The sequence below is a fragment of the Grammomys surdaster genome, unplaced genomic scaffold (assembly GCF_004785775.1).
Source record: "Grammomys surdaster isolate TR1022 unplaced genomic scaffold, NIH_TR_1.0 332640, whole genome shotgun sequence".
Classification (NCBI taxonomy): domain Eukaryota; kingdom Metazoa; phylum Chordata; class Mammalia; order Rodentia; family Muridae; genus Grammomys; species Grammomys surdaster.
Window position 1 is genome coordinate 26,771 of NW_021627865.1, and position 25,812 is coordinate 52,582.

At 40.1% G+C, this 25,812-nt stretch overlaps 1 protein-coding gene across 1 annotated transcript; it reads left to right on the top strand.

Moving 5' to 3' along the window:
- The first annotated feature begins 6,073 nt into the window (after positions 1–6,073).
- Positions 6,074–22,953, top strand: LOC114616600 (zinc finger protein 474-like). Its single transcript, XM_028762029.1, has 4 exons — positions 6,074–6,160; positions 17,515–17,558; positions 19,252–19,432; positions 22,789–22,953. Exons 3-4 carry the CDS (start codon positions 19,258–19,260, stop codon positions 22,938–22,940), a joined length of 327 nt encoding a protein of 108 aa, XP_028617862.1. The 5' UTR covers positions 6,074–6,160; positions 17,515–17,558; positions 19,252–19,257; the 3' UTR covers positions 22,941–22,953.
- The last annotated feature ends 2,859 nt before the right edge of the window (positions 22,954–25,812 follow it).

Genomic DNA, 25,812 nt, shown 5'->3' on the forward strand with positions numbered 1-25,812 from the left:
TTAGACTATAAAGCTATTAGCCTTTTACCATTAGCATGATTGGATGAGGATGCTTATGAAGGTGGCCAGTTGATCAGCAGGACATGATACATGTCCTGCCATAAAATCAGGACACTGCCCTGTCACATCTTATATGTCAACTGTAAGAAACAGGAGGTGGTCTTTCCTCGTGGCTGTTTGGATTCCAAGCATGCTCAAAACCCCTAATCTTGGCCTCCAGACAATAGTCTTTAGCTAGATACTGTTTCTAATTTGAGTAGTTTAAGGAAACACACGTAATTCGAACCATTATTAAACTGGAGTGATAAGGACACATCTTTGATTATGATCTAATTTCTCTTGCCTTTATTTTTTTATTACTCTGAGAACTGTCTAGTCCTTGTTCCTAATTTCCATGACTAAAAATTATGGACTTACTAGTTTTGAAGATTCCATGGCAGTCATCTGAGAGCAGAGAAGTCAGACCAACGTGCTGAACAATTTTTCCAGTGAATATTGAAGACCAAAAAAAAATCAAAATGGCTAGATTCTTTGCCCTATGGAAATCCAGTGCTTACGTGTGACATGGGCTCTCAGCTGGTCTCATAAACCCAATCTGGTTTTCCCATCTTCTGCCTGTTGCTTTTCTTCCAAGATATATGGGGTCTGGAAACAGAGAATAAAAGGATCTGTGTCTTAGGGCCACCAATTAGCACCTGTCCCAGTAGTCTAACTCACAGCCTGGTTTCTTGGTTTCGTGCATTTACTTTAAACATTCCCATTACAGATCTAGCGCTAGGGAGGAGTATGGGCAGGACTCTTGTGCTTATTGTTGTCACACATACTTTATGCTCCAAGACTGGAGCCAACCTGCTAAGCACAGCATGTTCTCTCAGTCACAACTGCTGAAAGAGACCGACTGACTGGGCCTGTGGTGTCACAAAAAAGCCACCTCCCTTCCTCACCCACCCAGTTGTTTGGAGGAGTTGGTGTCAGCAGTGGTGGTATCTCCATGATGCCTGAATGTCTGTGAGAGTTCAGGGAGGCCCCTAGACGACTGGATGTCGCCAGTGTGTACCCAAACCCTCAAATGGCATTCAGTGCCATGTATCAGTTGGAAAGTGGCACCCGCCATTGTTACCTGTGTCCTGACAGATTGAGAACCATACAGGTCCCAGTGAAAACATGGACAGGTCATCTAAGCAAAAGATCATAGCCACATTTAAATCAAGCTTGGCTTAATTAAAATGGAGCAAGTTTTAGACTTCCCTAAAGCATAAGATATTTTGGAAGTGATGGACATTATCCATATACTCAGAGTGCTTTTAGTGATGGACGTTATCCATACCCCTAGACATTGCTTTTAAGGTGCATTCAGAAGAATGCTGTTTCTGGCTAGTTTATTTTGCTTTCTGGATCCCGTCTGTTGAAATTTTAGCTTCCTCACACCACTTACCACTTTATGCAGTGAGTCATTTGTTTTTCATAAAGAGCGCTGACCTATCCATCCTTACATTCTGGAGTCGAATCTGTCTGTGACAGCTGACTCTTGGCTGACTGAAGTGCATCGCTTCTTACAATTTGGATGCCTGCTTCATCTCTTTCCCTCGTCAATTAGAGCAGTTTTACTTTGGAATTCTTGATCTGGTCTTGGATTAGCATCAGCTGTCTTGCCTGATAGTCTCAGAATTCCAGAGAGGAAAAAAAAATATGTTCACAATAACAGCCATAGTATTGGGGAAACAATTTGCTCTCACTGGGTGACAGTTAGGTTTTGATAGCCAACTACAGTGCTCCTAAGGATGTCCCTCTACTGTTGAAAGTTCTCTTATGATGCAGTCCGTCAAAGGGAACAAAAATAAAGGCCCATGAGATCTAAGTGGGCACCTCTCTTTATCCTTATATGAACTCAAACTCTCCCGCTATATAATCTGAAATACAGAGCCAAATCTGTCCTTTGTGATCTCATAGAAAAGTTGTGAAGTGCTCTAGCAGTGTTTAAGGAGAATAAAAACCTTAGTGTGGAATTATGTAAAAGTCTGCTGTTCTGGGGAGATCATTGTCCGGCCCTATGTCTTAATGACCAGCATTGTGGCAGTTCCTTCCTCTGAAAGAAGAAAAGCTTGGGTGAGCTACACCTAGCTAAAAACTTCATATGAAGTTTTGATGCACAGTGTGGAAAAATACAGATTATTGTTTTGATTTTTACTATTGTTTTTGCTTCATTGAACATTCAATTTGTAAGTATTTTTCATGGTATCTGCTGAAGAATATGATAGAGACCATTATTATTCTTTATTTTAAAATAGAAGGAATAAATGTTAACAAGTTGGCTCTTTTTTGCGAAGCTGATTGTTACAGTCTTTAGCTTGAGACCTCTTCCAGTTACTTGACGCACAAGATGATAGTTTAACACATAATTATAAGCTCAAATTCAGTCTTTACCCAGTAAACTTCTCTAAGTAAGCCTAGGAATTTATGTCTTAGGATTTTGTTGGTGACACGTGAAATGTTCCTAAAAGTCCTGCCTTACACTGCAAAGCCAAAATTATTTTTTATTAAAGAACAGTATCTTTTCTACCGAAGATATTCTTTGAACTTGAGTCTGAGTACTTTTGGTACCAGGGCTCAGGTTACAGCTGAACACATCACTAGCATCTGGTGCTGCCATCTGCTGTTTCCTTTTAATGCCTTCTACATTGTCAAATATGTGACTGGCTTTCTCCAAAAAAAAAAGAAAAAAGAAAAAAGAAAAGATTTATTTTTTATTCTTTTAAATTATGTGTATGTGGATGGGTGTGTGTCCATGTGCAGGCACATGTACCTGATTGAAGGTGCCCTAGGAAGCCAAATGTATTCAAAGCCCCTGTAGCTGATGTTCCTGGTGGCTGCAAGCTGTCTGATTCGGGTGCAGAGGACTGAATTTGGGGCCTTGACTCCTGTCAGCTTCTGAGCAACTTATGCAGTCCCTACTCCTCTTTTAGTTTATGTATGTGAATGTTATTCACACATGCGTGTGCAGTGCATGCATGCCTGGTTCCCTCAGGAGTCAAAAGAGAGTATCAAATGAATGGGAGCTGGAGTTATGGATGGTTGTGAGCCACCAGGCAGATGCTAGAAATTGAACCACAGTCTTCTGCAAGAACAACGAATGCTCTGAGCCATCTCTCCAGCTCCTCCAGCCCCAACCCTTCGTAACTTCCACAATCTAAGAAGGTTCATTTATAATACTACTATGAACTCCAGTTATTTGGGACTACAGTTATATTAGTTTTGAAGTTAGAGGTGCAGTTTCTGGTGGGAGTGGGGAGAACCTCATTCCTTGAAGGCAGAATATCTAATGGGACTGTCACAACAAGAAAGGTGCAGCAGATATGACCCCATTTTGGTCACTTTCATCCATTTGTGCATGGATTTCTGTTAAACAGAAAGAGCATGAAGTTTAGGGACAGAAGTAAAACTATGAACTTCTTTATTGAGTATCTTTATGTATTCATCCATTCTCCTATGAAAATGCCTGAGATAGAGTAATTTATGAAGAATAGAGGTTTGATTCTCACATTCTGGAGACAAGGCAGTACAAGATCAAAGTGCTAGCCGCCCTGCTGTCTGGGATGGATGTTCTCCATGCAAGATGGAGCTGTCTGCTGTTCTGGAGTGAGTAAAGCTTGTGTTCACAACAGGGAAACAATGGAAGGGCAAGGAGGCGTTACCATCAAACTCGAACCCTTTGATGAAGGTGTTAACTTTATTCACAAAGGTCACCACCCAATCCTCAGCTACCCACATCATGTCTTCACTGAGGACTAAAGTTCCTCATGACTTTAGAAGGAACACCATCACTCAGTACTGTTGTTTCCCGATCAGCACTTTGTACGCATAATATGCTCTAAATTTTCTCTGATTTTCTGGTGGGAAGTTTGAGGTTAAGAGGCCTAGAGTTAGGTAGCAGGTTCTAAAGTAGGTGCTAGGGACAGTTAAAAATAGAAATGAGCGCACCAAGGGTATGAGGCATGGTAGAACTCAGCGGTAGCATGCCTGTGTTTTTAATTCCCAGGATGGAAAGGTGGGATCATTGTTACCCTGGGAAGTCTAAGCACTAGGTAATAAAAAGAGGAAACAAGTTAACTGACTTACAAGTATTCATCGTTAGGCGTTGGCCTTAACACTAAGTATACAATCATAAGCAAGCAAACAAAAACAACAACAAAACCTATAGACCCAGCTTTTAGTCTTTGGAGGAAATGATGGGAAAAGTCAAAAAATAATCAGGTAGTATCAAATTTTGATAGCACAGTGTGATGGGATGGGAGGCAACATTCAGAAGCTTGGCTAGAGAAAACCTTAAGGGAGATTCTTCATCTGAGACCCATGACCAGTGATAGCATCAACGGAGCAGGTTTGTGTGAGGGCATGGCTGTAGGGGGGAGTCTGTGGTCTGAACTGACAGTGGAACTAAAGAGCCAACATGTGGCCGGCACCTAATGGGGATGCTGTTGCATAAGAGGAAGCTGTAGGGTGGCATTGGGGCAGTGGTGATCCCTCAAACACACCAGTTGCTTAGCTGTATCATGAATCCAGTGACCGGTGGCAGACTTGGAGATGAAGTAGGATGGGCATACTTTTTGAGAATTGAATTGTGTGTGAGGAAGGAGGCCAAGGAGGACTTCCATATTTTTGTGTGAACACCAGGTTTAATTGTGCCACTTTCTAAGAAGGAAAGGAAGGCCATAGGGAGTAGTTTCATTCCAGAAAAAAAAAAACAAATTAAAATGTTACTGAGGTATTTAAGTAATCTGAGCTGAGGTGTACGAGTTTGAGACTGAGACACGGCTGGGATGTCCATTTGTTGGTTATTAGTAATTACAGAAATCTGAGTGAGTGTAGGATTAGAAAACCAGACTGGGATGCTGGACTGGCTCAGCAGTTTAAAGCAGTTACTGTTCTTGCACAGGGATCAGAGTTCAGTCTAAGATTCACATGGCAGCTCACAACCATCTATAATTCCAATTCTAGGGGATCTGATGCCCTCTGTTGGCCTCTAAGCATCAAGTACACACAGATATACATTCAGGCAAAACACCAATGCAATTAAGATAAAAACAAATCTTAAAAATGAAAAAGGAAGAAAGACTGAAGCTGACTCCTGAAGGAGTTGGAGAATGAATATCCAAAAATATGACTGACTAGAACGGCCTGGAGACAGAGACTGCTCTGGAAGGTGGTAGCTGCAAAATTGTTAGCGGAGGAGGAACAACAGAAGGCATGCTCAGGGAGGAAATAGAACCAGAACTGAAAATAACTGTTGGTTTGGCCATGGAGATTTACCTATAAACGTTGGAAGGAACACGCCCATTTGGTTGCAGCTGTAGCATGTGGGTATGTTTTGAGAAATTTGGCTCTCTAGCCTAAGAAAAATTCAGTGGAAAAGTTAGAAGTAAGGACTTCTTTAAACAATAGAAGTGTTGAGACTACATTGAATGACTAACATAATAATTCAGTGGAGAGGAGGAGTGAGTTGAGGTGACCAGAAAAGGTAAGACCGCGCAGAAGAAGCAGGCACCAGGATCTAGAATTGCCAGTGCATGGAAAGAGCAGTCTGTACGATGGGTGCTTCTTTATTCCAGGAGGATGCTAGATGCAAAAAACAACAAAAACAAAAAAAAGTGCATCCACTAGCAGTGGGAAGATGGAGGGACTGCCATCTGTTTATGTTTTCTAAATTAAATATCAGGCAAGCCTAGCGTGCTATTTAGCCCATGACAATGAAGAGAAAGGGTAACTCTGAGGATATTCTTCTTGTTTGTTCTCTTTGTGGCCTCTGTTAAAACTGAGTTCCTGAACTCGAGACTAAGGCTCTTAGAACTGCTTGCCTCTATTATCTCTAAATCCAAGAGTGACATGGGCTTCCTTTTGGAAATGGTAGATAACATGTTATGTGACATATGGTTCTCACCCTTAGTCATTTTCAGTGGCCCTAGCTCAGCTGCTCAACAGTGCTGATGTCATGAAAGCCAGCCTTACCTCATAAAGTACCTTTTGATGATGCTGCCAGCTGGGCTACTTAATGACCAACTCCACGTGATGCTTGATCATCTTTCCTTGGGGCCAACCATACCTGAATATCAGGGCAGTATCCTAGGATCCCATGGCTCTCAGGTCTACAAAGAGCAACAATAAGGTAACAATCCTGGCTCTTTTTTTTTTCCACTATTGGCTCTTAATGCCAAGCCAGGTGAACCTGTGGACAGATGTGGAATGTGTGAAATGTGTGTACTGGGAAGAGTTTTAAATTTTTAACAAAAAATTTACCATATACATTTCTCATAAAAAATTTGAAGGATAACACCTACACAAATGGTAATAACAAATAACTTAAAACATAAGAGATCTGCCTCAGATTGCATCAGAAGTTAGCAACATTCTGATAGAAACTGATACTCCTTCTAAGATCTGCACCAGGATACCTGTATTTGCTTGCTCCTCCTTTAGAAGGATAAATGTTAGTTATGTGTTATTCCTGTGCGAGGATAGGACCAGATGTTCATACGCCAAATATTATTCAGTCATAAACACAATAAAACTATACTATGGCTACATTATTTAAAAGTTTCTCTATCTTGGGCTGGTGAAATGGCTCACTGGGTAAAGTTGCTTGCTGCCAAGCCTGACAATGAGTCTATCTCTGAGACGCACGTGGTAAAAAGAGAGAACCCACTCCTGCAATTTGACTTCTGCACGTGCATGCACACCCAATAAATATGATAAAATGTTAACACATATTACATGCATTCATGAGCCTATTGCTTTACATGACCCCATTTCTTTGCTTCCAGCCCCAAATACATGCATCTGTATTTCCTAATAATATACACTAACGGCTATGGTTTCGAACATGATTACTACCAATCCGAATTCCAGCATCCTCACTGAATCCTTCTCCATGAGTATTTGGAAACACATGGAATGTAGTTGAACATACACTGGCAGAGTTCTTGATGAGCAGGCATGTCACTGATCAGCATGAGGCACAAATTCTGCCATATAATAATCGGGCAGAGAGCATGAGAGAGACTTTCTTGAGACCTCTTCTCCAAACTGCCATTTATCTATATAGCACTTCTCCTCAGTTACTGCATCTTTTTATGGCCTTTCCCAGAATCATGTTATCTTGTATATAAAATATAACTCAACAAATCTCCAATACAGAGATTCAAAAAGTTTCTCATATTTTTGTCCAGTACTTGCCTCTAATACCATCATCCCATCTTTTAAGTCTCCGAGGAACATACACATCCCAGGCTAGTCTTAATCACAGAGCACCAAAGCATAAAGTCATTGTTCCCAACTTCAAGATTAAGGAAAATAGGGACACTATAAGGAACAAGGGCAAATCGCCCCCATGATGGAAAAATTTGAAAAGAATCTTGCCTCTTAAAATTAGAATTATTTCTGGCCTATCTGACATGATAGGCTTTGTTTGTTTGTTTGTTGTTTTGTTTACATGGACATCTACTTCTAAGCACATTCCCTAAGCTGAGGACTTTTGCATCTAAACCATGAAAAAAAATCAGTCATGGAAAACAGCTTTTTGCCCTAAGTCCAGGTGCCACTATCTATCCCTTTTTCTTTTCTCTCTGTGGCCACTGGATAGGTTAGTTGCCATTTTGCCTGTGGCTTCCCCTATGTGCTTCCTCTTCTGTCACCTAGAAGCCACCTAACCATGAGCGTTAGGCCTGTCATCCAACTGATGAGCTCAGAAGAAAAATACCAAGACATCCTGTATCAATATTATCCTAAGAAAGTCATTTTTAGGGCAAGAATTTGTCAAGAAAATCGATATCCTCTAAGGTATCAACAGTAAAGGCAGTTTTTATTTTTAATCTCAAATAAGGCAAAATGGAAAAAATGTTTAAGCAAGAAACTATTCCTGTGCTGGGAGATGGCTCAGGTAGCAAAACACTTGCCTTGCAAACATGAGGACCTAATTCAATCTCCAAAATACAATTAAAAAAATAAAAACCACCATACGTGGCAAAGAAGGTTTGTAATCCCAAAGTTGGTGAGATTCAAACAGCTGAGTCCCTGAAGAGTCATTGGCCTGCCAGCTTACAGTCATGGGTGAAGGGGGGGGAGCAGACAGATTTCCTGCACCACAATAAGAGAAGGAAAAAAATATCTTGAGGATGGAGCCCCATGCCTCAGACAAGGCTGCATTTTGTAAAGAAGCAAACTCATTTAAAGGAAAAGTCTAAGATTGATAGACAGCCTCTTGTTCTTCACAAAGCAACAGCCTAGGAAAGTGCTTCCTTGGGGTGCATGCACACATGCACGCATGCGTGCACACACACACACACACACACACACACACACACACACGCAAAAGACTTTTCAAGGTAGTTGTAAGAACAGAAGCATAATTGGAAGCTTTGCTCATTTCAAAGCCAATGCCTGTCTTAGAGGCAGAACATGGTACTCCATCGACTACAGATGGTGGATTTGGTTTAGGATCCAGATGCACACCGAAGTCATGGTTTTTGTTACTGAATTCACCCCTTAATGTAGTAGCTTCTTGTCCCTGAGGATAGCTCCAAACCTCTCTGTGTTTCAAACTGAAGCACTGGTTCTCAACCTTCTAATGCTGTGGCTCGTTAATACAGTTCCTCATGTTGTGGTGACCCCCAACCATAAAATCATTTTTGTTGCTACTTCATAACTGTAATTTTGCTACTGTTATGACTCATACTGTAAACAAACAGAAATGACATTCTGTTGTAATTGAGATCAAGTTTTATGTTACATTCACTATAGGCAACCTACTGATTATATTGTACATATAATTTATATGTAAAGAGATGTGTATTTAGAGGGCAGTTTGATAATAAATCTATTTGTCAAAATAATAATAATTTACCTCTGGGACCTGTGAGCTCCCCAGCCATGGATTCTTGGCAGATTTACATGACCAGGCACAAGTTTCCTCCTGTGGACCAGACATTCAATTCAATAAGGAAGTATTTGGTCATCCCCATAACATCCTTGCCACTATTTAGGGGACTCATTTTTGCTTTTGTTTTGGTTTTCTAATTTCACCACCAGAGATTCATCCTTTTGGATTGCTACTTTTAGGAGATCACAGGTAAAAAGTCAATTCCCTGGACAAATAACAAAGCTTTCTTAGCCACTGATGTGTTAACGAAATAAGTCATGTTGTAGAAATTAAATATTAGGCAAACTCTTTTTACTAGGATGGTCAAAGGATTGGAAGTCGCACTTCAAATGCTTTCAGGGATACATCAGCCTGCTCATTAAATGCTTTCAGGGATAGATTTTCAGGCTGTCCAGGGGACACTAAAAGTAAATGTCTGTTGTATCCTAGAGAGCAGGACCTTAAGATAGTAATTTGTGAACTTTTGGGAACAACGGGTTGACCAACTAATGCAATGTTCTCAACCTTCCTAATGCTGGGACCTGTTAATACAGCTCCCCATGTTGTGGTAACCTTCAACCATAAAATTTTTTTTGTTGCTACTTCATAACTATAATTTTGCTAGTGTTATGAATCATATGTAAATATCTGTGTTTTCTAATAGTCTTATGCTCCTGTGAAAGGATCATTTGGTCCCCATGTTGAGAACCACTTTACTACAGCATGCTACTAGCTGAAAGGACTAGGGTCCATCTACTTGTAATCTGAGATCTAACAGATACTAATGGAGGGCAGTCTATGGAGTCCCTGTAAAGAGGACAGCCTGGGACTGGATAGACTAGATGGGCATGCTAAAGGGACCCACGTGACCATGCACAATGAAGAAGGTCTTAAGAATTTTGCCACTCACTGTATTTCCAGTTACCACCTGGATGACCTATAAGAGTTTCTAGACCAGTGATTCTCAGCCTGTGGGGCAAAATCATTGGAAAATACATATTTCTCATGGCCTTAGGAACTGAGGCACTAAGCACTCTGTAGCAAAATTATAGCTATAAAGTAGCAATGAAAATAAATTAATGGTTGGGAGTTACTAAGAACCTTTGTTCTAGATCTTGAGGCTGTTCTTATGGGCCAAACACCAAATTTCTGATGACGTTTAAGAGGTTACAAAAGTTTAGCCATCTAAAATGGTTCCTTGTCTGGCAACCAGTTCTCAAAATAATCAGCCCAAGCTCAAACATACCAATGGGCATAGAAGTCAAGGAAACACTATGTCTACTCAGCAGAAGCCCCCCTTTTCTTCCCTTTCTCTGTTTCCTGAGCTGTTTCATGTGTTATGAGCTACCCATAGGCAAATGGGGATCCATCAGCCTAATATTCACTCATAGAGTTAAAGAATATTTCTCAAGAAAAGTGGGTTCAGTGTGATTATAGCCGCTGCTTAGGGCCAGTTCTTGGTTCTGTTCCCTACACAGAGTCTGGCACAAGGCAAAGGCAACTTCCAGAGCAACAGTATTTCCAATGCAGTTGAATCACTAAGAGATGTCCACCCTTTCCTTCTTGTATGGTCTTTGGTGCAGGCACGATCTGAATCGGTCACAGCTGTGCCTCCAGCAGGCACCTCTGCTTTGTTTTCGCTCAAATCATATTGGCACCATCTCTATTTAGAATACCATTGTCTTACTGACTTTTGTGGAATTGGGAAATAGTTGATTAAATCCAGATAGTCATAAACTGGCTGGGCCTGTGACTATTCATGCTCCATCTGAGAGACAAAATACACACAGATAGAAAGGACAGCTCAAAACCCAGCTTTGAGACAGGGTAAAGACTGCCATGTCTACCTCTCTCATGGTCACCACTGTTTTGAATTTCGATGTTTTGACTTGTATCATTAAAGATTAATAATTACAGCCATATGCTTGGACAACATCTGAAAGCAGGCATGTCTTCGGTTAGATTGCTGGGAGTTGTGGTTTAGATCACTGCTTTACTTCCTTATTAGGATACCTCATTTTGTCGTCCCCAAAAATAGGTAGATTTTTTTTGTTCTTTGTTTTTTTGTTTGTTTGGTTTGTTGGTTTTATTGTTATTTGTTTGATTTTTACTTTTAAGTTAATGAATGGCCTCAAGTAAACACAAGGAATAGAGCTGTTTTGATACAGGGATGTTATGACACAGTCCCCTAGACAGGGACTGAAAAGTTCCATTTTTAAGACTATTTCCAAATAATATATAAATCATGGTCTATTGGGGGAGTTAATCTGGCATGTCATTTAATTTGAATACAGATTTAGTAATGATGTAATTTGCACTGTGATGTGGTTTCTTAGGCACAGCTTCACTGAAATGGTCTCCTTATGAAGAACAGACAAAATGCTTTAATGACAAGAAACAAATCTAGGCTGGTGACAGGGCTCAGCAGGTAAAAAGTGCTTGCCATCAAGCCTGATATCCTGAGTTCAGTCCCTGGGAGAACTGATGGAAGGAGAGAATCAACTGCCATAAGTTGTCGTTTGACCTCCGTATGCACTGGCATGGTACATACATGCAGCATGGACTCATAACTCACAGGAGTAACACATGCACACGCATACACGTGCACATGCATGTGAGTGTGTGCACGCACGCACACACACACACACACACACACACACACACACATACACATGCCAGTGCACACATACACACACCCAAACAAAAAAATTTAAAGCTATGTATTTGAGTCATGTGCTCTTAAATATCCTGTAATACTGTATCTTGCCCTTTCACACTATAAAAGTTCACTTACTATTCACTATAAAGCTGGTGTAAGAATTTAACAGGTGGCATAATTTCATTCTTTATTAAAATTACTACTAATGACTTTCATTTTGTCTCTTCTATTGAGACTCATGTATCATTGCTTTTATTTTTCCTTCGGACCAATGTCTCCTTCAAGACCTATTTTCAGAAGCTCTTGTCTATTAAGCTGTGAAGCTGTGGGCTGTGAGAGGCAGCTGAGTACCTGATTGAGCAGGCTTTGAAACCCAGAGACCCTCAGGGACCGATGGTAGGAGTTTGGCCTTGCTCCTGGGCCCCTGGGTCCTTTCACATAGCTACAGCCCCCCACAGAAAAGTCTGAGGCCATCAGTCATGTAGGACAACACTCCTACTAGCCCCTCCATAGGTAGAGGGCATAACTACAGGCCACAAGAGCCTCAAGCCAGACCTACACCTAAAGGCCAATTAAGCTTTCCTTCCCAGACACTCCTCCTTGCAAAAGGTATATAACCTCAGGCCCACCCTGAGAATACCGGGGTATAGCTTCATCCATTTTTTCTGCCTATCCTTAAGACCATAGCCTATGATCATGGGCTATCTCTCTTCTTTGGGACTCTCAGTGGGGAACTGTGGAAAAGGTTTTCAACTACAGCGCCACAGTCTAATCTCCTGCTGACAACCTCTCTACATTCCAGCCATAGAGACCCAGCCAAGTGAGTCTCAGCAACCAAGAGTCTCATACCTTCAGAGCTCAGCCAGAGCTTCTTCCCCTCCCCTCTTCGGGTCCATCCAGCTCATATGCCCCTGTCTTGGCCCTTCTGCGGTCTCTCAGCACTGCCTGAGAGCCCAAGGGCCAGAAAATCAGTCAGTTCCAGCCACCTTTCGGCCGGGGACCCCCAACTCAAAAGTTCTGACTACCCATGGGGTCTTAGAGTGTGTCCCTCCACCCACAGTGCGGAATCCCGAGGCTTCTCACAGCCCGACATCCTCCAGCGTGAAGTGAACACAGTCAAATTTCCACACCTCTGCCTCTCTGAGCTGCAGCCCTAGCCTCTTGAGGGCAGCAGACGCGGGACCCAGCCCATCCACACTACAACCTAACTTTAAGCTACACATTTTACAATGGTTTCCTTTACACTGTACCATGCTGAGGCCATCAAGATTGGTTGAATGATGCTCTATAGTTCCTCTTAAGTGACCATATTTACTCCCTTTCTGTCAATAATTCTCTTACCCTTTTCCACCAAGCCAAGTTCTCCGGCTTCCTCGGTCCCTTATCTTTACCCTCTTATCTTCGTAGTGCTATCAGAGCTATTCATTTTCATCGTAAAAAGTAAGGCAATGAATGGGTGGCAAGTTATATCTACACTGATAAGAAGAAAAATTTCTAAATTTTCACTTGCCTTTTGTGTTAACCAAATTTGTCCTAACCCGTTGGATGCCAGGTGCTCTCCATAGAGGGTGAAAAAAAGTAAAAATGCTGCATGGAAAAAAATATTAGATTTCTCCCAATGGCCAGTAAAATTATTAAAAACATATGAAAACACACACACACACACACACACAAAACAACCTTCCCTAAAGTATTTATGTCTGTATTCGGTCTGAATTGGTTTTCCCGCCAGCTAGAAAGGACTAGAACAGAGGAGAGGTGAGCTCTGACAGACAGTCCTATGTAGAGAGTATTTCTCACTTTCACAAAGTGTTTCATGGCTGAACAGTGCTCACATTCACCTGGAGATTCACGTTCAAAACATCAGCTGTACAAGTGCTGTCTGAAACGTTGAAGTGAAAACTAACTCCAATGCTTTGTTCTGTACAGAGTTCAGACTTGTGGGGTTTTCTCTGCCTTCCTTTGATTTCACAGCTCAGCAGTTGGCTAGCCCTGGCAAGCTCCACATGAACATGGCTTGCTTTCCTCCTGTGACCTCTAGGGACAACCTTCACTGCCCTGTCCTGCTCTGTTATGCTATGCCATGCAATGATGGATGCTTACCTTCCATTGAACAAGAGGGGGCACTGTGCTTGCTCTGTCTGGGTTGGGTCTTTTCTTCCTGTTCTTGCTCTCCACCAGCCAAACCACACCACACATACAAACACGTACACACAAATCCATCTCTGCCTGCAAACACTGAAGAAAAGACCTCAACTAGTAAATCCCTAGTTATCAGGGTAATGGCTTTGACCACAAGCCACAGATTACTCTGTGAAATTTCAGACTAACAATAGTGAAGTTAACGAAAAAAAAATAAATCAAGTTATCTTATCACTCTTCAGACCCACTAGGGAGCATTTTCTCCTCAGCAACAGATTGGTTGCCTACACCTCCCAATAGCATTCCTTAGCAAGAAGATGCTCAAACCTAAGAAAATGAAGTATGTTTCAGGTCAACTGAAGTTCAAGCCCAAATATACAGCCTAGGGGAAGCTCTCAAAAGAGTTTAACTGTAGTCATTTTCTCCCACATTCTTTGCAGTTCTCAGAGTGTCTTCTGGCCTCTGGCTCAGCATGCTTGCTCACAAGTTTTCCGTGCAAAGGAAACTTTTTATGACAGTTTGATGGGAATGTCTTCATTTAGGAACCATGCCATTTGTTTTGCTTGTTATGCTTGGTTCAGTGCTAGGCTTGGCTTGTGATCCAGATTCCTTATGGAATCTTAGTAAATACATTCTTCTCAAAATAAAATGGATGTCTTATTTTTCAGCAGAAAACCCTGTATTGAATTAATCTTCCAAGTGAATAAATGCTAAAAGACAGTAGGAAACCTTGAGGTGTCTCAGAACTTATGGCTTATGCTTTATACTTCCTCTTATGTCTTGAATTCCCTGCTTCCCAAGTCACTTTGCCTGGGGTTTACAATGCTACATGGCATGAAAACACAAGAAACTAGTACTTGCTCACTTTGGTGATTACAGTCTATTGGTGTAGTTTAGTACTCAATAAAAATATTATACCTCAGATAAAATCCACATTTAAGGGACTCACTCCAATTGCTATTTTAATTGGCCTCTTAATTTGATGCTTAGTCTTCTAGGATCTATTTTGCTCCTGGTAGTCAGAATTCATACTGGTTTTGTTTTGTTTTGTTTTGATTTGATTTGTGTTTTACTGTGATTTCATTTTCTGTTTTTAGGAGACTTTTATTAAAGGCAGGCTGAAATTAAATACATATACATTCCTGTTTTATTTTCCCCAAAGGACAAAATACCATTCACTCACTTTGTTTCTGTCTTCATGCCTTCCAGTCCTACTAAAGGAAATATGGAGAAAGGGGCCTTTAATTCCACTGGAATTTGTTGCAACTCTGTTTAATTAGGTCTTTTTTGCTTTAGTTGGTGAATAGTTTTCCTAATTGATTCACTGTCATATCCCACAATACCCAATCCTATCATTTTAGTACTTGTTATCTCAAAAACCTGAATCTCTTCATCCCTGAAGATCACGTTACCCAGGAGATGAAGTTCCTCTCTGTGAGCTCTACCAACCCTGACTTTCCTACAACCACCCTCCTCTAACTTCACCTACCTCCTCTTCCTCCTCTCCCTCTCCTTTCTGAGCTCAACATCTTCAATCCTCCCTCAATCCTATCTCTCACTGATGGTGGAGAAAGATCCTGTTTTATAATCCTGTCATGGAAACCTTTCTTGACTCCGCTCAACTTTCATTTCCTTCAAGCTTTTCTGAAAGCACTCCCTTCTTCTAGCTCTAACTTTGAATGTCTAACAATTTAAGTTTCTGTGGTTTGCTGGTACTGGGAATCAACACACTTTAGACTTTTCTTTACCTTTCCTGCTCCATCGGGGCTGAATGCTCATCAGTCACTGACATGTGAGCTAGTAGTGAATCTGATGTCTTTTTCTCATCTGTCCAATTCTTTTTTTTTTCCTTTTTTTAACATTTTACAGAGCAATGACTCCACCTTGCTGGAAGCCAGGAAGGACTGTTTCCAAAATTCTAGATGGAGCGTTTCTCTCCATGCCTCAGTTCTTAAACAGGAAACTTGAAACTTTCTCCGTATTTTTTTAACCTATAGTTTTATATTTTTAATATTCTTACTATGGACATTCTACCTGTATTTCTTCTCCATATTCTAATCCCTTCATCTGACATTTTCCTATTTAAAATATCCTTTTCTGCATGAATAGTTCTAAAAACTATTAACATTGTGTTGCAGGCCTCTGTTTCCTGTTTTGGCTAGGTTTACTGAGGCTCAATTCTAGAACTATGTTAGTCTACTCGAGTCCAGAACACAATCAATGTTTTCCTCTTCCTTCAGTTTGCTTTTGCTTATTTCTTCCACTCTGGCCTGGGCTGCCTCCTTCCAGAATAAAGTATTGCCAAGTGTGGTCCCACTATGCCCTTATCTGCAGAACAGCCATTTATCGATGCCATGGGCATGTTGGCTGGCCTGCTAGCCACAAACCACCAGGTTAACATCCCGACACACAGTTATGGCTTCGTTCTTGCTGAATGGCTGCTATCACAGTAAAATCCACATCTCAGCTTGGCTCTCACGGCTACCCATGTCCCTGCAGCCTGTTACCTATGGGACTCAAGCTGTCTACACTGAACATAAGACATGCCAGCTTTCTTTTTTCTCTCACTGGTCACATGGAACATTTTCCCCATTCTTTTACTTGAAGCCTATTTGCATGGTTATGTTCATAAAATGTGTTTCTTGTAGTAAAAAAACAGAAAGCTGAATGTTGTCTTTTTAATCTAGTGTGGAAAATGTGTTCTCTTTCACTTTTATTACTTTTAATTTTTATTCTCCTGGCTTTTTGAGACAGAGTCTAGCTCTTTAGCCCAGGCTGGACTAGAACACATTATGCAGCTTGGGCTGGCTTTGAACTCGTGACAAATCTTCCTACTTCAGCCTCACATTTATTAAGATTGGGTATGAGCCACTGTGTCTAGAAACACATCTTTTAATTGTGTTGCTTAGACTATTAGTATTTACTATAACTATTGATTAAAAAAAAAAAAAAGCAGGGTTGTTTGAGGAATACTGCAAGAGGCAGCAGGGTAGGCAGTGATAGAGTACTGCCCCTGGCCAATTATCAACATCTTTGGCTTTGTTTCTAGCTGTCTTCATGTATTAATCCTCTCAATAGCTGTGTATGGGTGGGTTGGTGTTTTTGTTTCTCTCTTATTACCCTTCGTTCTTTGGGGATCAGTTAATTGATCATATTTGATGTTCGGTTGCCCGTCCTACCTGTCAACTTTAGTTTCCCCTCTTGCATATCTGCATGCACTAGTGGTTGCTATATAAGTTAAAATAAATGCCTTTGACTTTTTTTTGCCTTTGACTTTCAATATACATATTTTAAAAATATTTTAAGAAAATGTAAACAAATTGATAATTATCTATTTTGTTTTTTGTTCTCCACACTGTATTATTGATGACTATAACTTGGTTTGTACAGATACACTATAAACTGTCTTGGATACTTTCGCCTTAAAAAGCCTGTTATCTAAGAGAATTAGTATTCTGTAATGGCAAAACTATGAATACTTCAAAGCTTATTTTATTGACTGACCTATTTGTGTTTTATATTATTCTACCATTGCTTCTTACAGAACAAGACTATTTGTTGATATTTCTTTTTGTAATTTAAAACTTCTCTTAATTATTTTTGGCTCAATAAGGCTATCAGTAGTGGATCCTTTAACTGTTCTTCTGGCCAAAAGTATCTTTATTTAATCTTAAGTTTTGAAGACTATTTTTAGTGGACTAAAATCCTGAATTGACATTGTTTTATAGTTGGTTAATTTTGTTTTCTCTTATTATTTAAAAAATCTGAGGTCATTACTTTGTGGCCTCCATTTTTTTTTCTGCAGAGATTCCATACAAAGAGATATATGGAAAAGAAGAAAGCTTTATAGCATGTAACAGATATGGGATGATTTCACTAGAGACTTCTGGAAAACTGTATGATATTAGCTTAGTTACATATTTATCCACCAACTCTAACCTATATTAGCTACTCTTATTATTGTTGTGATCTTACAAGAAGCAATTTAATAGAGAGTTGATTTTGGCTAAGGTTTGAGGGTACATTCACCACAACAGCAACTGGAAACTTCCTCAAGGACACACTCAGGGGTATATCGCCTAAGTGATTCCTAATCAGAACAAGTTTACAAAGAGAATCAACCACCATACCCATTGTCAACTTGACACTATCACTTTTAAGCTATATCCTTCCACACTCAGCCTCGAAGGCTCCTACTTTTCTCACAGCAGTCTCAATGCTGTCCAAAAGCCAAGGTCAAAGTCCATCAGAGACTCAAGACAACCCCTTAACCGTGAGTCTTCATAAAATAAAACAGCCACAGATTTCTAATATATACTCACATAACATGCATTCCCATCCAAAAAGAAGGAACTGAAATAGCAAGCAAAGATCAGGCCAAAGTAACATTAAAGTAAGCCGGGGAAACACCAATCCCTGCAGCTCTATGCTATGTTCTATCATCTAGATATTTGTTTCTTTGTTTGATTAGTTATTTATTTATCGGAGTGTGTGTGTGTGTGTGTTTGTATCTGTGTGTGTTCACATGCTCATGGAATGCCACAATGTGCATGTGAAGGAGGACAACCAGCAGGAATTTATTCTCTCCTTGCTTGGGTTCCAGGGGTCTAAGTCAGGTTCACCAGGCTTGACAGAAAGCCCTATGTACTCATCAAGTCCTCTCATCTCGCAATTGGAGGCTCATTATGCTGTCATATGGATTCAAGATATCACCCACTATAGGGTATCTTCCCACATCAGTCACTCCTCTTTGGAAACTCCCTCAAAGACAAACTAAGAGGTGTGTCTCCTGGGTGATTCTAAATCCAGTCTATTGGCAATGGAGATTGAAGGCAAGATGCTGGTTATTCATCTACCAACTTGATTGGTGGTCTTGCCTGTGGTGGATCTTACTTGAGACTCAGAAAGAAGGTGTAGGTACTTGCAGTAGAAAGAAGCCGAGGAGAGTGTGTGGACAGGCCTGTTTCCTGCTCTCTGGTGGCATCTTCATTTTCAGACATATTGGTACATTAGATCTTGATGTTATTAAGAGGAGAAGTCTAACCTCCCTTCCTATTGGGTTTCCCAGCACTGCACTCAGGCTTAAGGATTAGAAGATCAATCAATCTTATAAACAATAAACATACATGTCAGACAATACTTCTTTATTCCCCTCCAAGGTCATATCTACACATATAACAGCATAGTTTGATCTCTTAATTGCCAAAGAAGTTGAATTCACCAGACTGGTTGGAGTTTTCTTCTTTTTTTTTTTCCGTGTGTGTGTGTGTGTGTGTGTGTGTGTGTGTGTGTGTGTGTGTGTATGCCTGTACAAGCCTTTGGAGTTTAGAAGGAGTTATAGGCAATTGTGACTTGCTGGGAACTGAATTTAGATCCTCTGCAAGAGTAGTACTCTTAACCACTACTCTTAACCACTGTGCCATCTCTCTTGCCCTGATAATTGAAATTAGCAAAGCTAATTTCCATATAATTTAATCTTATTGTAACTTTCAAATAAGATTTCCAGACTTAGATTTTATCTAATGAGCTATATTATTTTCAGCCAACGATGATAAGGCGTCCACCAACAGTTATTTGTTACATCTGTGGCCGTGAATATGGGACCAAATCTATTAGCATCCATGAGCCACAGTGTCTGAAAAAATGGCACAATGAGAACAATCTGTTGCCTAAAGAACTCAGGAGACCAGAACCAAAAAAACCAGAAGTCAGAACCATTACTGGTAAGTTCTAACAAGAGGGGTTGGAGGAGAGAGTGAGTTCAAAGATTCTTTTTTTTTTTTTTTTACTAGTTCGAACATCACTTACTGTCTTAAAATAAGTCAAATTTGATTTTTAAAACACATCCCGATAAGCCCTTAGAAAGCCTTAGTGATCATGGGAGTGTTCATGGAAGTTTGTTTATTGCCTTGCTTTATCTTTGATTATTTGTGTTTATTGTCTTGCTTGTTCCTTGATTATTTGAATTTATTGAACTGCTAGCCCCTCAACCTAGAACTGACCTTAATACTTGCATGTAATTAAAATGGTATAAAAGCAAAAAGGAGGAGGGGGGATGGGGTACATGGTCCTAGGGAGGGGAAATAGGGAAAGGAGATTTATTTACATCTGAAATGTAAATAAATAAAATATCCAATAAAAAAATAAAAAATAAAAAAGTCAAGTTTGAATGTGTTTTTAAAATACATTATGGAATGCCTGTCCAGTGCTGTCTTCAGATGCTGAGACACAGAGATGTTTTGTCCTGTCAACACCTAGTGAGAGGGACCCATGAGAATTTACCTTTTTTTCTAAGTGATTTTTGTATATTATCATGCATGTTATTTTTAAAAACATAAAGCTTAAAGACTTTTGAGGCCATTGACAGACTTGTTTCATGTATAAATGTGTCTTGAGTACCAACTCAAAATGCCCACCCGGTCAACTCGTCAGGTTACAAAATTGCAAACTGTGTTTCTTGTCTGAACAAAGAGGGGAGATGCTCCCATCCAGCTGCTGTTGTCATTAAGAAACTTAACCCAAGAGAGTTATAATTTTGAATGAACACAAAGAGAACCAGAAAGCTAGACATCTGGATGGAATGTTCAGATTTTTATTTTTTGTTTTTGCAGTCAGTATTATAAGGTCCTATTCACTTCAAGTGAAAGAAGATCTGTACTTTCTCAGGTGAAGGTTCCCAGAGTGCTGGGTTTCCTCAGAGTATGAACAGAGTTAAGAGAAGAAAAAAACGCATGTCAAATCATATAGGTAGATATATATTTACATAATTGCCATGCAAACTCACTCTCAATTAACATATTTCTATTGGTGATGGTTTTTTTTTTTCATTTGATTTCCTCATTCTATAAGGGATATTTGACTTTAAGAGAAGCATATTTCAATGTCCTTTTCCAGTGTAGTCATAGCTACTGTGTGGCTGTTTATCATTGGCTAGTGCGATCTGAGAAGAGATGACAGCCCACCAAAGTTGCTATAAGTTCAAGATACTATTGAAACCCAACTATTCACAGTCCTTGGCAATAAGGGACTTAAAGGTTCAAAAGGAATTCGGAATGAATATCCTGGGGCTGGAGAGATGACTCAGCTAAAGAGCTCTGAATTGGTATTGGCAGAGGACCAACGTTCTGTTTCCAGCATCCACATGGCAGCTCACAACCATCTATAACTTCTGTTGTAGGAGATCCAACACCCTCTTCTGACCTCCTTTGGCATAAGGCACACATGTGGTATACATACAAACATGCAGGCAAAACACCCATACACATATAAAATAAAATAAAATAAAATAAAATAAAATAAAATAAAATAAAATATCCACCCATGGAAATCATAGCATTTGACTCTAGAGAAACTACCTACAGCTTCTGACTTGGCACACAAAATAGTCTTCCCTAATTCTCTGTATCACTTTTTCTGCTTGATCTTTATCATCATATGGCTAGAAGAAGTGGGAATGATGATGGGCAATCCCTGGTGCACATGGGGAGCTCTCTGTTTGTCAATGTTGGCAGAACGAATGGGTAGATCCATTTCACTTGCCTGCAGTTTGCCTCTTGGCTTCTTGCTGCTTTTATCTCTGAAGATGCCTTTCTCCTCTATGTAAATAAAATTGGCATCCCCCTCACACATTTAGTGCAATACTTCTTTTCCTGGATCAACAGTCAGAGGCCTATGCAGAAACATTGCAATGCAAAAGTCAATGTCATCCTTTGCTCTACAAAGTTCTCAAAGCACTCAAAATGCAAATTCATGTGCTGGAGAGATGGCTCAGTCATTAAGTACAGAGACTGCTCCTGCAGGGGAGGGACCTGAGTTCATTTCCCTGTACCCATATTTGGCAGCTTACAATTGTCAGTAACTCCAGCTTCAACACACTCAACACCTCTGGCCCCCACAGGCATATGTATTAATGTACACACACACACACACTTAAAAATAAAAGCAAAACATTAAACACACATTCATAACCTGTATAATAGTGAAACTTGCTTTATCTAAAGGAGAAATCCCAGGCTGCACAAGGTTGAAATCTCCATTAAAAGCAGGCATGCCAAGAATCTAAAGGATTGTTATGGTTGTGTGAAACATTAAGATTGAAATCATGAACGTAGCCTAGTGTTTAATGGAGTAGCATACACCGGCCAATGATAAAAACAGATCCAGTTTGAATGCCTGGCCACATTTGAGGGACCTATTTTCAGAGATCTTGGGACATAGTCAATTTAATGTACTAAAGTCATTCTATTTAAATAAGGCTTATTAAAGTTAAGCCCCACATTGTTCCTCTAAATAAAGCCATATGCTTTTTCTCTCCTGTGTGCAGCCAAAGAAGAGTACACATCTCTCAGCTCTCTTTTTGTTTGATTAAGGACACTTCCTCCCCTCAGCTTATTTTGTTTGCATTCTTCACTTTAATTAGTTAAAGAATGTCTGTGGTTATGGCCATGAAAAGATGATGTTTTTTAGAGTATAATTCGTCTTACATTCACTCTCAGTTGTCAGTTTGGGTCTCTGAAAACATTCCAGGGAAGTATTGCATAAAAGGAAAATACAAACACGCGTTCTTTTCCCACTGTAAGCTTTATATTTATAATCAACAGAAAGAAAGCCAAAAGTTTTATTTGCAAGATAACAATGTGTAAGCAAAGATGTTAATAATTAGTGAAGAATGCATATCATAACAAATAACTATATCTTTCTCTTTTCAATATTCAAAGCAAAAAAAAGCCTCCAGTTCATAGCTGAAAGAGTGTTCAACACTATTTACTATTTATTAAGTTGTGGCAAAGTCACATGATTTGCTTAAAAAACACCAGTCAAAAGGTATTCCCTGTGACCGTTTTTCCATAAATAGTAGAATATGGTTTCCGAGATTATAAACTAACCCATTTTACCTTTTTACTTTTCTAATATATATATATATATATATATAATTTATATATATATATTATATATTATATTTAATTATGCTATATTTATATATTATACTATAATATATTATATATTATATTTAATTTATATATATACATATATATGTATATATACCTTTTTTTCCTCCTTCTTCCCTTTCTCTTTGCAGCCAAAGGGTTCTATGATCTTGACGCCTTAAATGAAGCTGCTTGGACCAGTGCCCAGAGCCAATTGGTTCCCTGCAATGTTTGCGGGCGGACCTTCCTGCCAGACAGACTAATTGTTCACCAGCGATCTTGTAAACCCAAAGCCACCAAGTAAAGCCCTTTCCTCAGCACCGAGTGTTATAGGAGTGAGTGCCTTCCAAACTGAGGGCAAAAAGATGGCAGAAAGAGAAAGCCAGGAGAACTGGAGTTGATGGGGCACTGGCCCAGCCCGGAGGGACCAGCTCTGTATGGAGGTGGCCAGGTTCTTTCCTGCTATTAGGGGCCATGTCACACTTTAGGTCGGGAGGAATTACTTGCAGGCTGCTTCTTATCAGAGCTGGATGTTTTGTCCAAAGGACATTTCTCAGGCAATTGTTGCCAGATTTCTCTCACTCTGGTTTCCTCAACAAGGTTTTGTACCTCAGAGTGAGGCTCGTGCCTGGTGAACAGAGGCTTAAAAAGGCAATTTGATGCAATTCTAGGTTGTAGGCAGTACAGACTTCCATCCTCATCCTTTGCTTTCTGACCCGTGGATGATTTACACTGACTGAGAAGTTTCGTTTCCTTGTAGAATCATCTGACAGGATAGATTAACTTAAAAGGGCTGAAGATATTAATAGTATTAGAACTGTATTTAGCGCTGTTTCTAACAGCAAGAATTGCTGTTTCTAATAGCAAGATATTGCCTAACCAGCCTCACGTGTCAGGAGACCTCGGTAACACAATTCATCAAAATGGGTGGAGGCGAGCTCCTTCCTCCTGTAGAGGTCTAGCAAGGGTTTTTTATGCCCTCTTTGGGTTTTATAGACTCGTCATTGTTTTTAACTAAAAGCCTGCCAGGAAGTTCTGTGCCTTCCCACCCAGACCCATGCACCCTAAGTAGACTGTGAAAGACCTTTGTATTTTTGAGACTTTGAATGTGTTTTAATCCAGGAAGGGCTCTCCTGGAAGGAGGCCTGGGGCCAAAGAGGTGCCCTGCCCAGGAAACTCTGCTCTCCTGGGCAGCATTGGCTTTGCCTAGACTCCCAGCATTCTACCTGGGATCTTTGTTCCTGATTGGGCTGAATTCCAAGACCATGAAGATCCACTGAGTTCCTGCAGTCCTTGCTTCCACCAGCTTACAAAGGGCAGTCAGTTAGAAATCACAGGCAAATTCATTCAACCTTCTATTTTGGTCCCACATTCTACTTATTATCTGGGGTTGGGTTAAGGTAATTGTGCCAATCACTCTGTTTTCTTTTCTGTTTGCCAAAGGAACCAAGAGATTTTTCCCCCTAAGGCCTAGAGATACTCTGAAGCAAGAATCTTATGAAAGGATTGGCAATTAATGACTCCGTTTAATGATAGCTCCATTCTTTCAGCTTGCTAACCTAAATGATGGAATGTAGCATAGTTGAGTGTACTGGGTGGGGGGTAGGGGTCCAGGAATTGTGCTAAGGGCTTGGTATACAGCAACGTATATACATCTCATATCAGCTCCACAAATAAATGGAATTATGTTTATTTTGCTAATGAGAGAACCCATACTTGGACTAAACAGCTAACTTGCAGTCATACAAAGATTGAGGTAAGCAACAAAATAAAGAAATAAACAGTACTAGCTGAGCTTTCAGGGCAACTATAACCTGTTGCTGTTTATGACAGATATCAGCATCGATACAATTATCCACACAGATATAAATGCTCTGACAAGGGTGGCATTTCTCCCACAACATCTAGGAGCTAAGGCAAACAAGAATCCTGGCACCCTTGGCATTTTTCTGCTCATCTAGATTTATCTCAGGCTGAGGTGAAAACAAAATTTGGAAATAGGCCACATTACAGGTTTTGAAAATTACTTTAGTATTTTGCTGCTATTCTGGGAATAAGCGAGGGAGGGGGAGTGGAGAGGTAGAGCAAACACTCTGACCTCAACTTTGAAAGGAGTTGTAAGGAGACTCACGGGCACAGCCAAATAACAGCAGCTTCACCTATGTGAAACAAGCCTCTGAGTTCCTGAAGTATTTGTAAAGGAAGGGCTCTTCCAGGGATTATCAAATCCTAGGAGAACTGTGAAAAAATCCATCAAGGAATTTACTGTGGGGATTCCACATGGGGTTCCAGCTGAGCTGGTCCTCAAATGTTCCATAGAGTTAAACATGGAAAAAGAAAGTTCAGTTGTGATGACGCCATCCTCAAGTTCTGATCCATTATGAAGGTAAGTTATCAAAACCTTGCCATGTGTAGGCATGAGCTCACCAGCTCTTTGCCAACTACCCCTTCGCCCCTGAGAGGTCACATCTGTTGAAGATCTATGCAGTTCTCAAAAGAAAATCATTGAACAATGGTTGGCACCTCCACAACTCGTGAATTTGAATCTTATAGCTTCCATAGAAATCCCCTACATGATAAAGAATGATAGATGAAGCTACACAGAACTCCCCATTAACACAGGTAGCTATTGGTGTGAAATCTAATGCCATTAAAGACATCAACACTAATACAATGCCTTCTTCACTCTGTTACCTGCTGCAGTACACAATTTATCTTAACTATCCTCTGGGAGGTTATGGGGATGCTCCTTTACATATTGAATCTACATGAAAGTAACAAGTTAGGTCATACCAAAAGACAATGAATGGCAAGGGTGCTGTAGTAACGGGCATTGCTACTATGTATAAGCACTTAAATGTTTTATATCCATTATGGGGGCTCTCCAGGCAGCTACATCATAGTATTTTTGTAACAAGTATTTCCAGATGATGTTTCAAAGTGACTCTGTTGAATCTCTTAAACTTGAGGAACATGGATTTCTTTGTAGGAAAAAAGAAGCTTGAGCTTCTTTGGAGCTTTGAGTAAGGAAGAGAGATCAGAAATCCAATCTCTTCTGCCTCCTAAAAGCAGGCCTTGGAGTTTCTGTTCTTGTCTCCTTCTGGTACTAATTTCTTCTTTTTTTAATTGTGTCTAACACCAATTAGAATGACTTGAATCCCATATCGTGTCAAGGC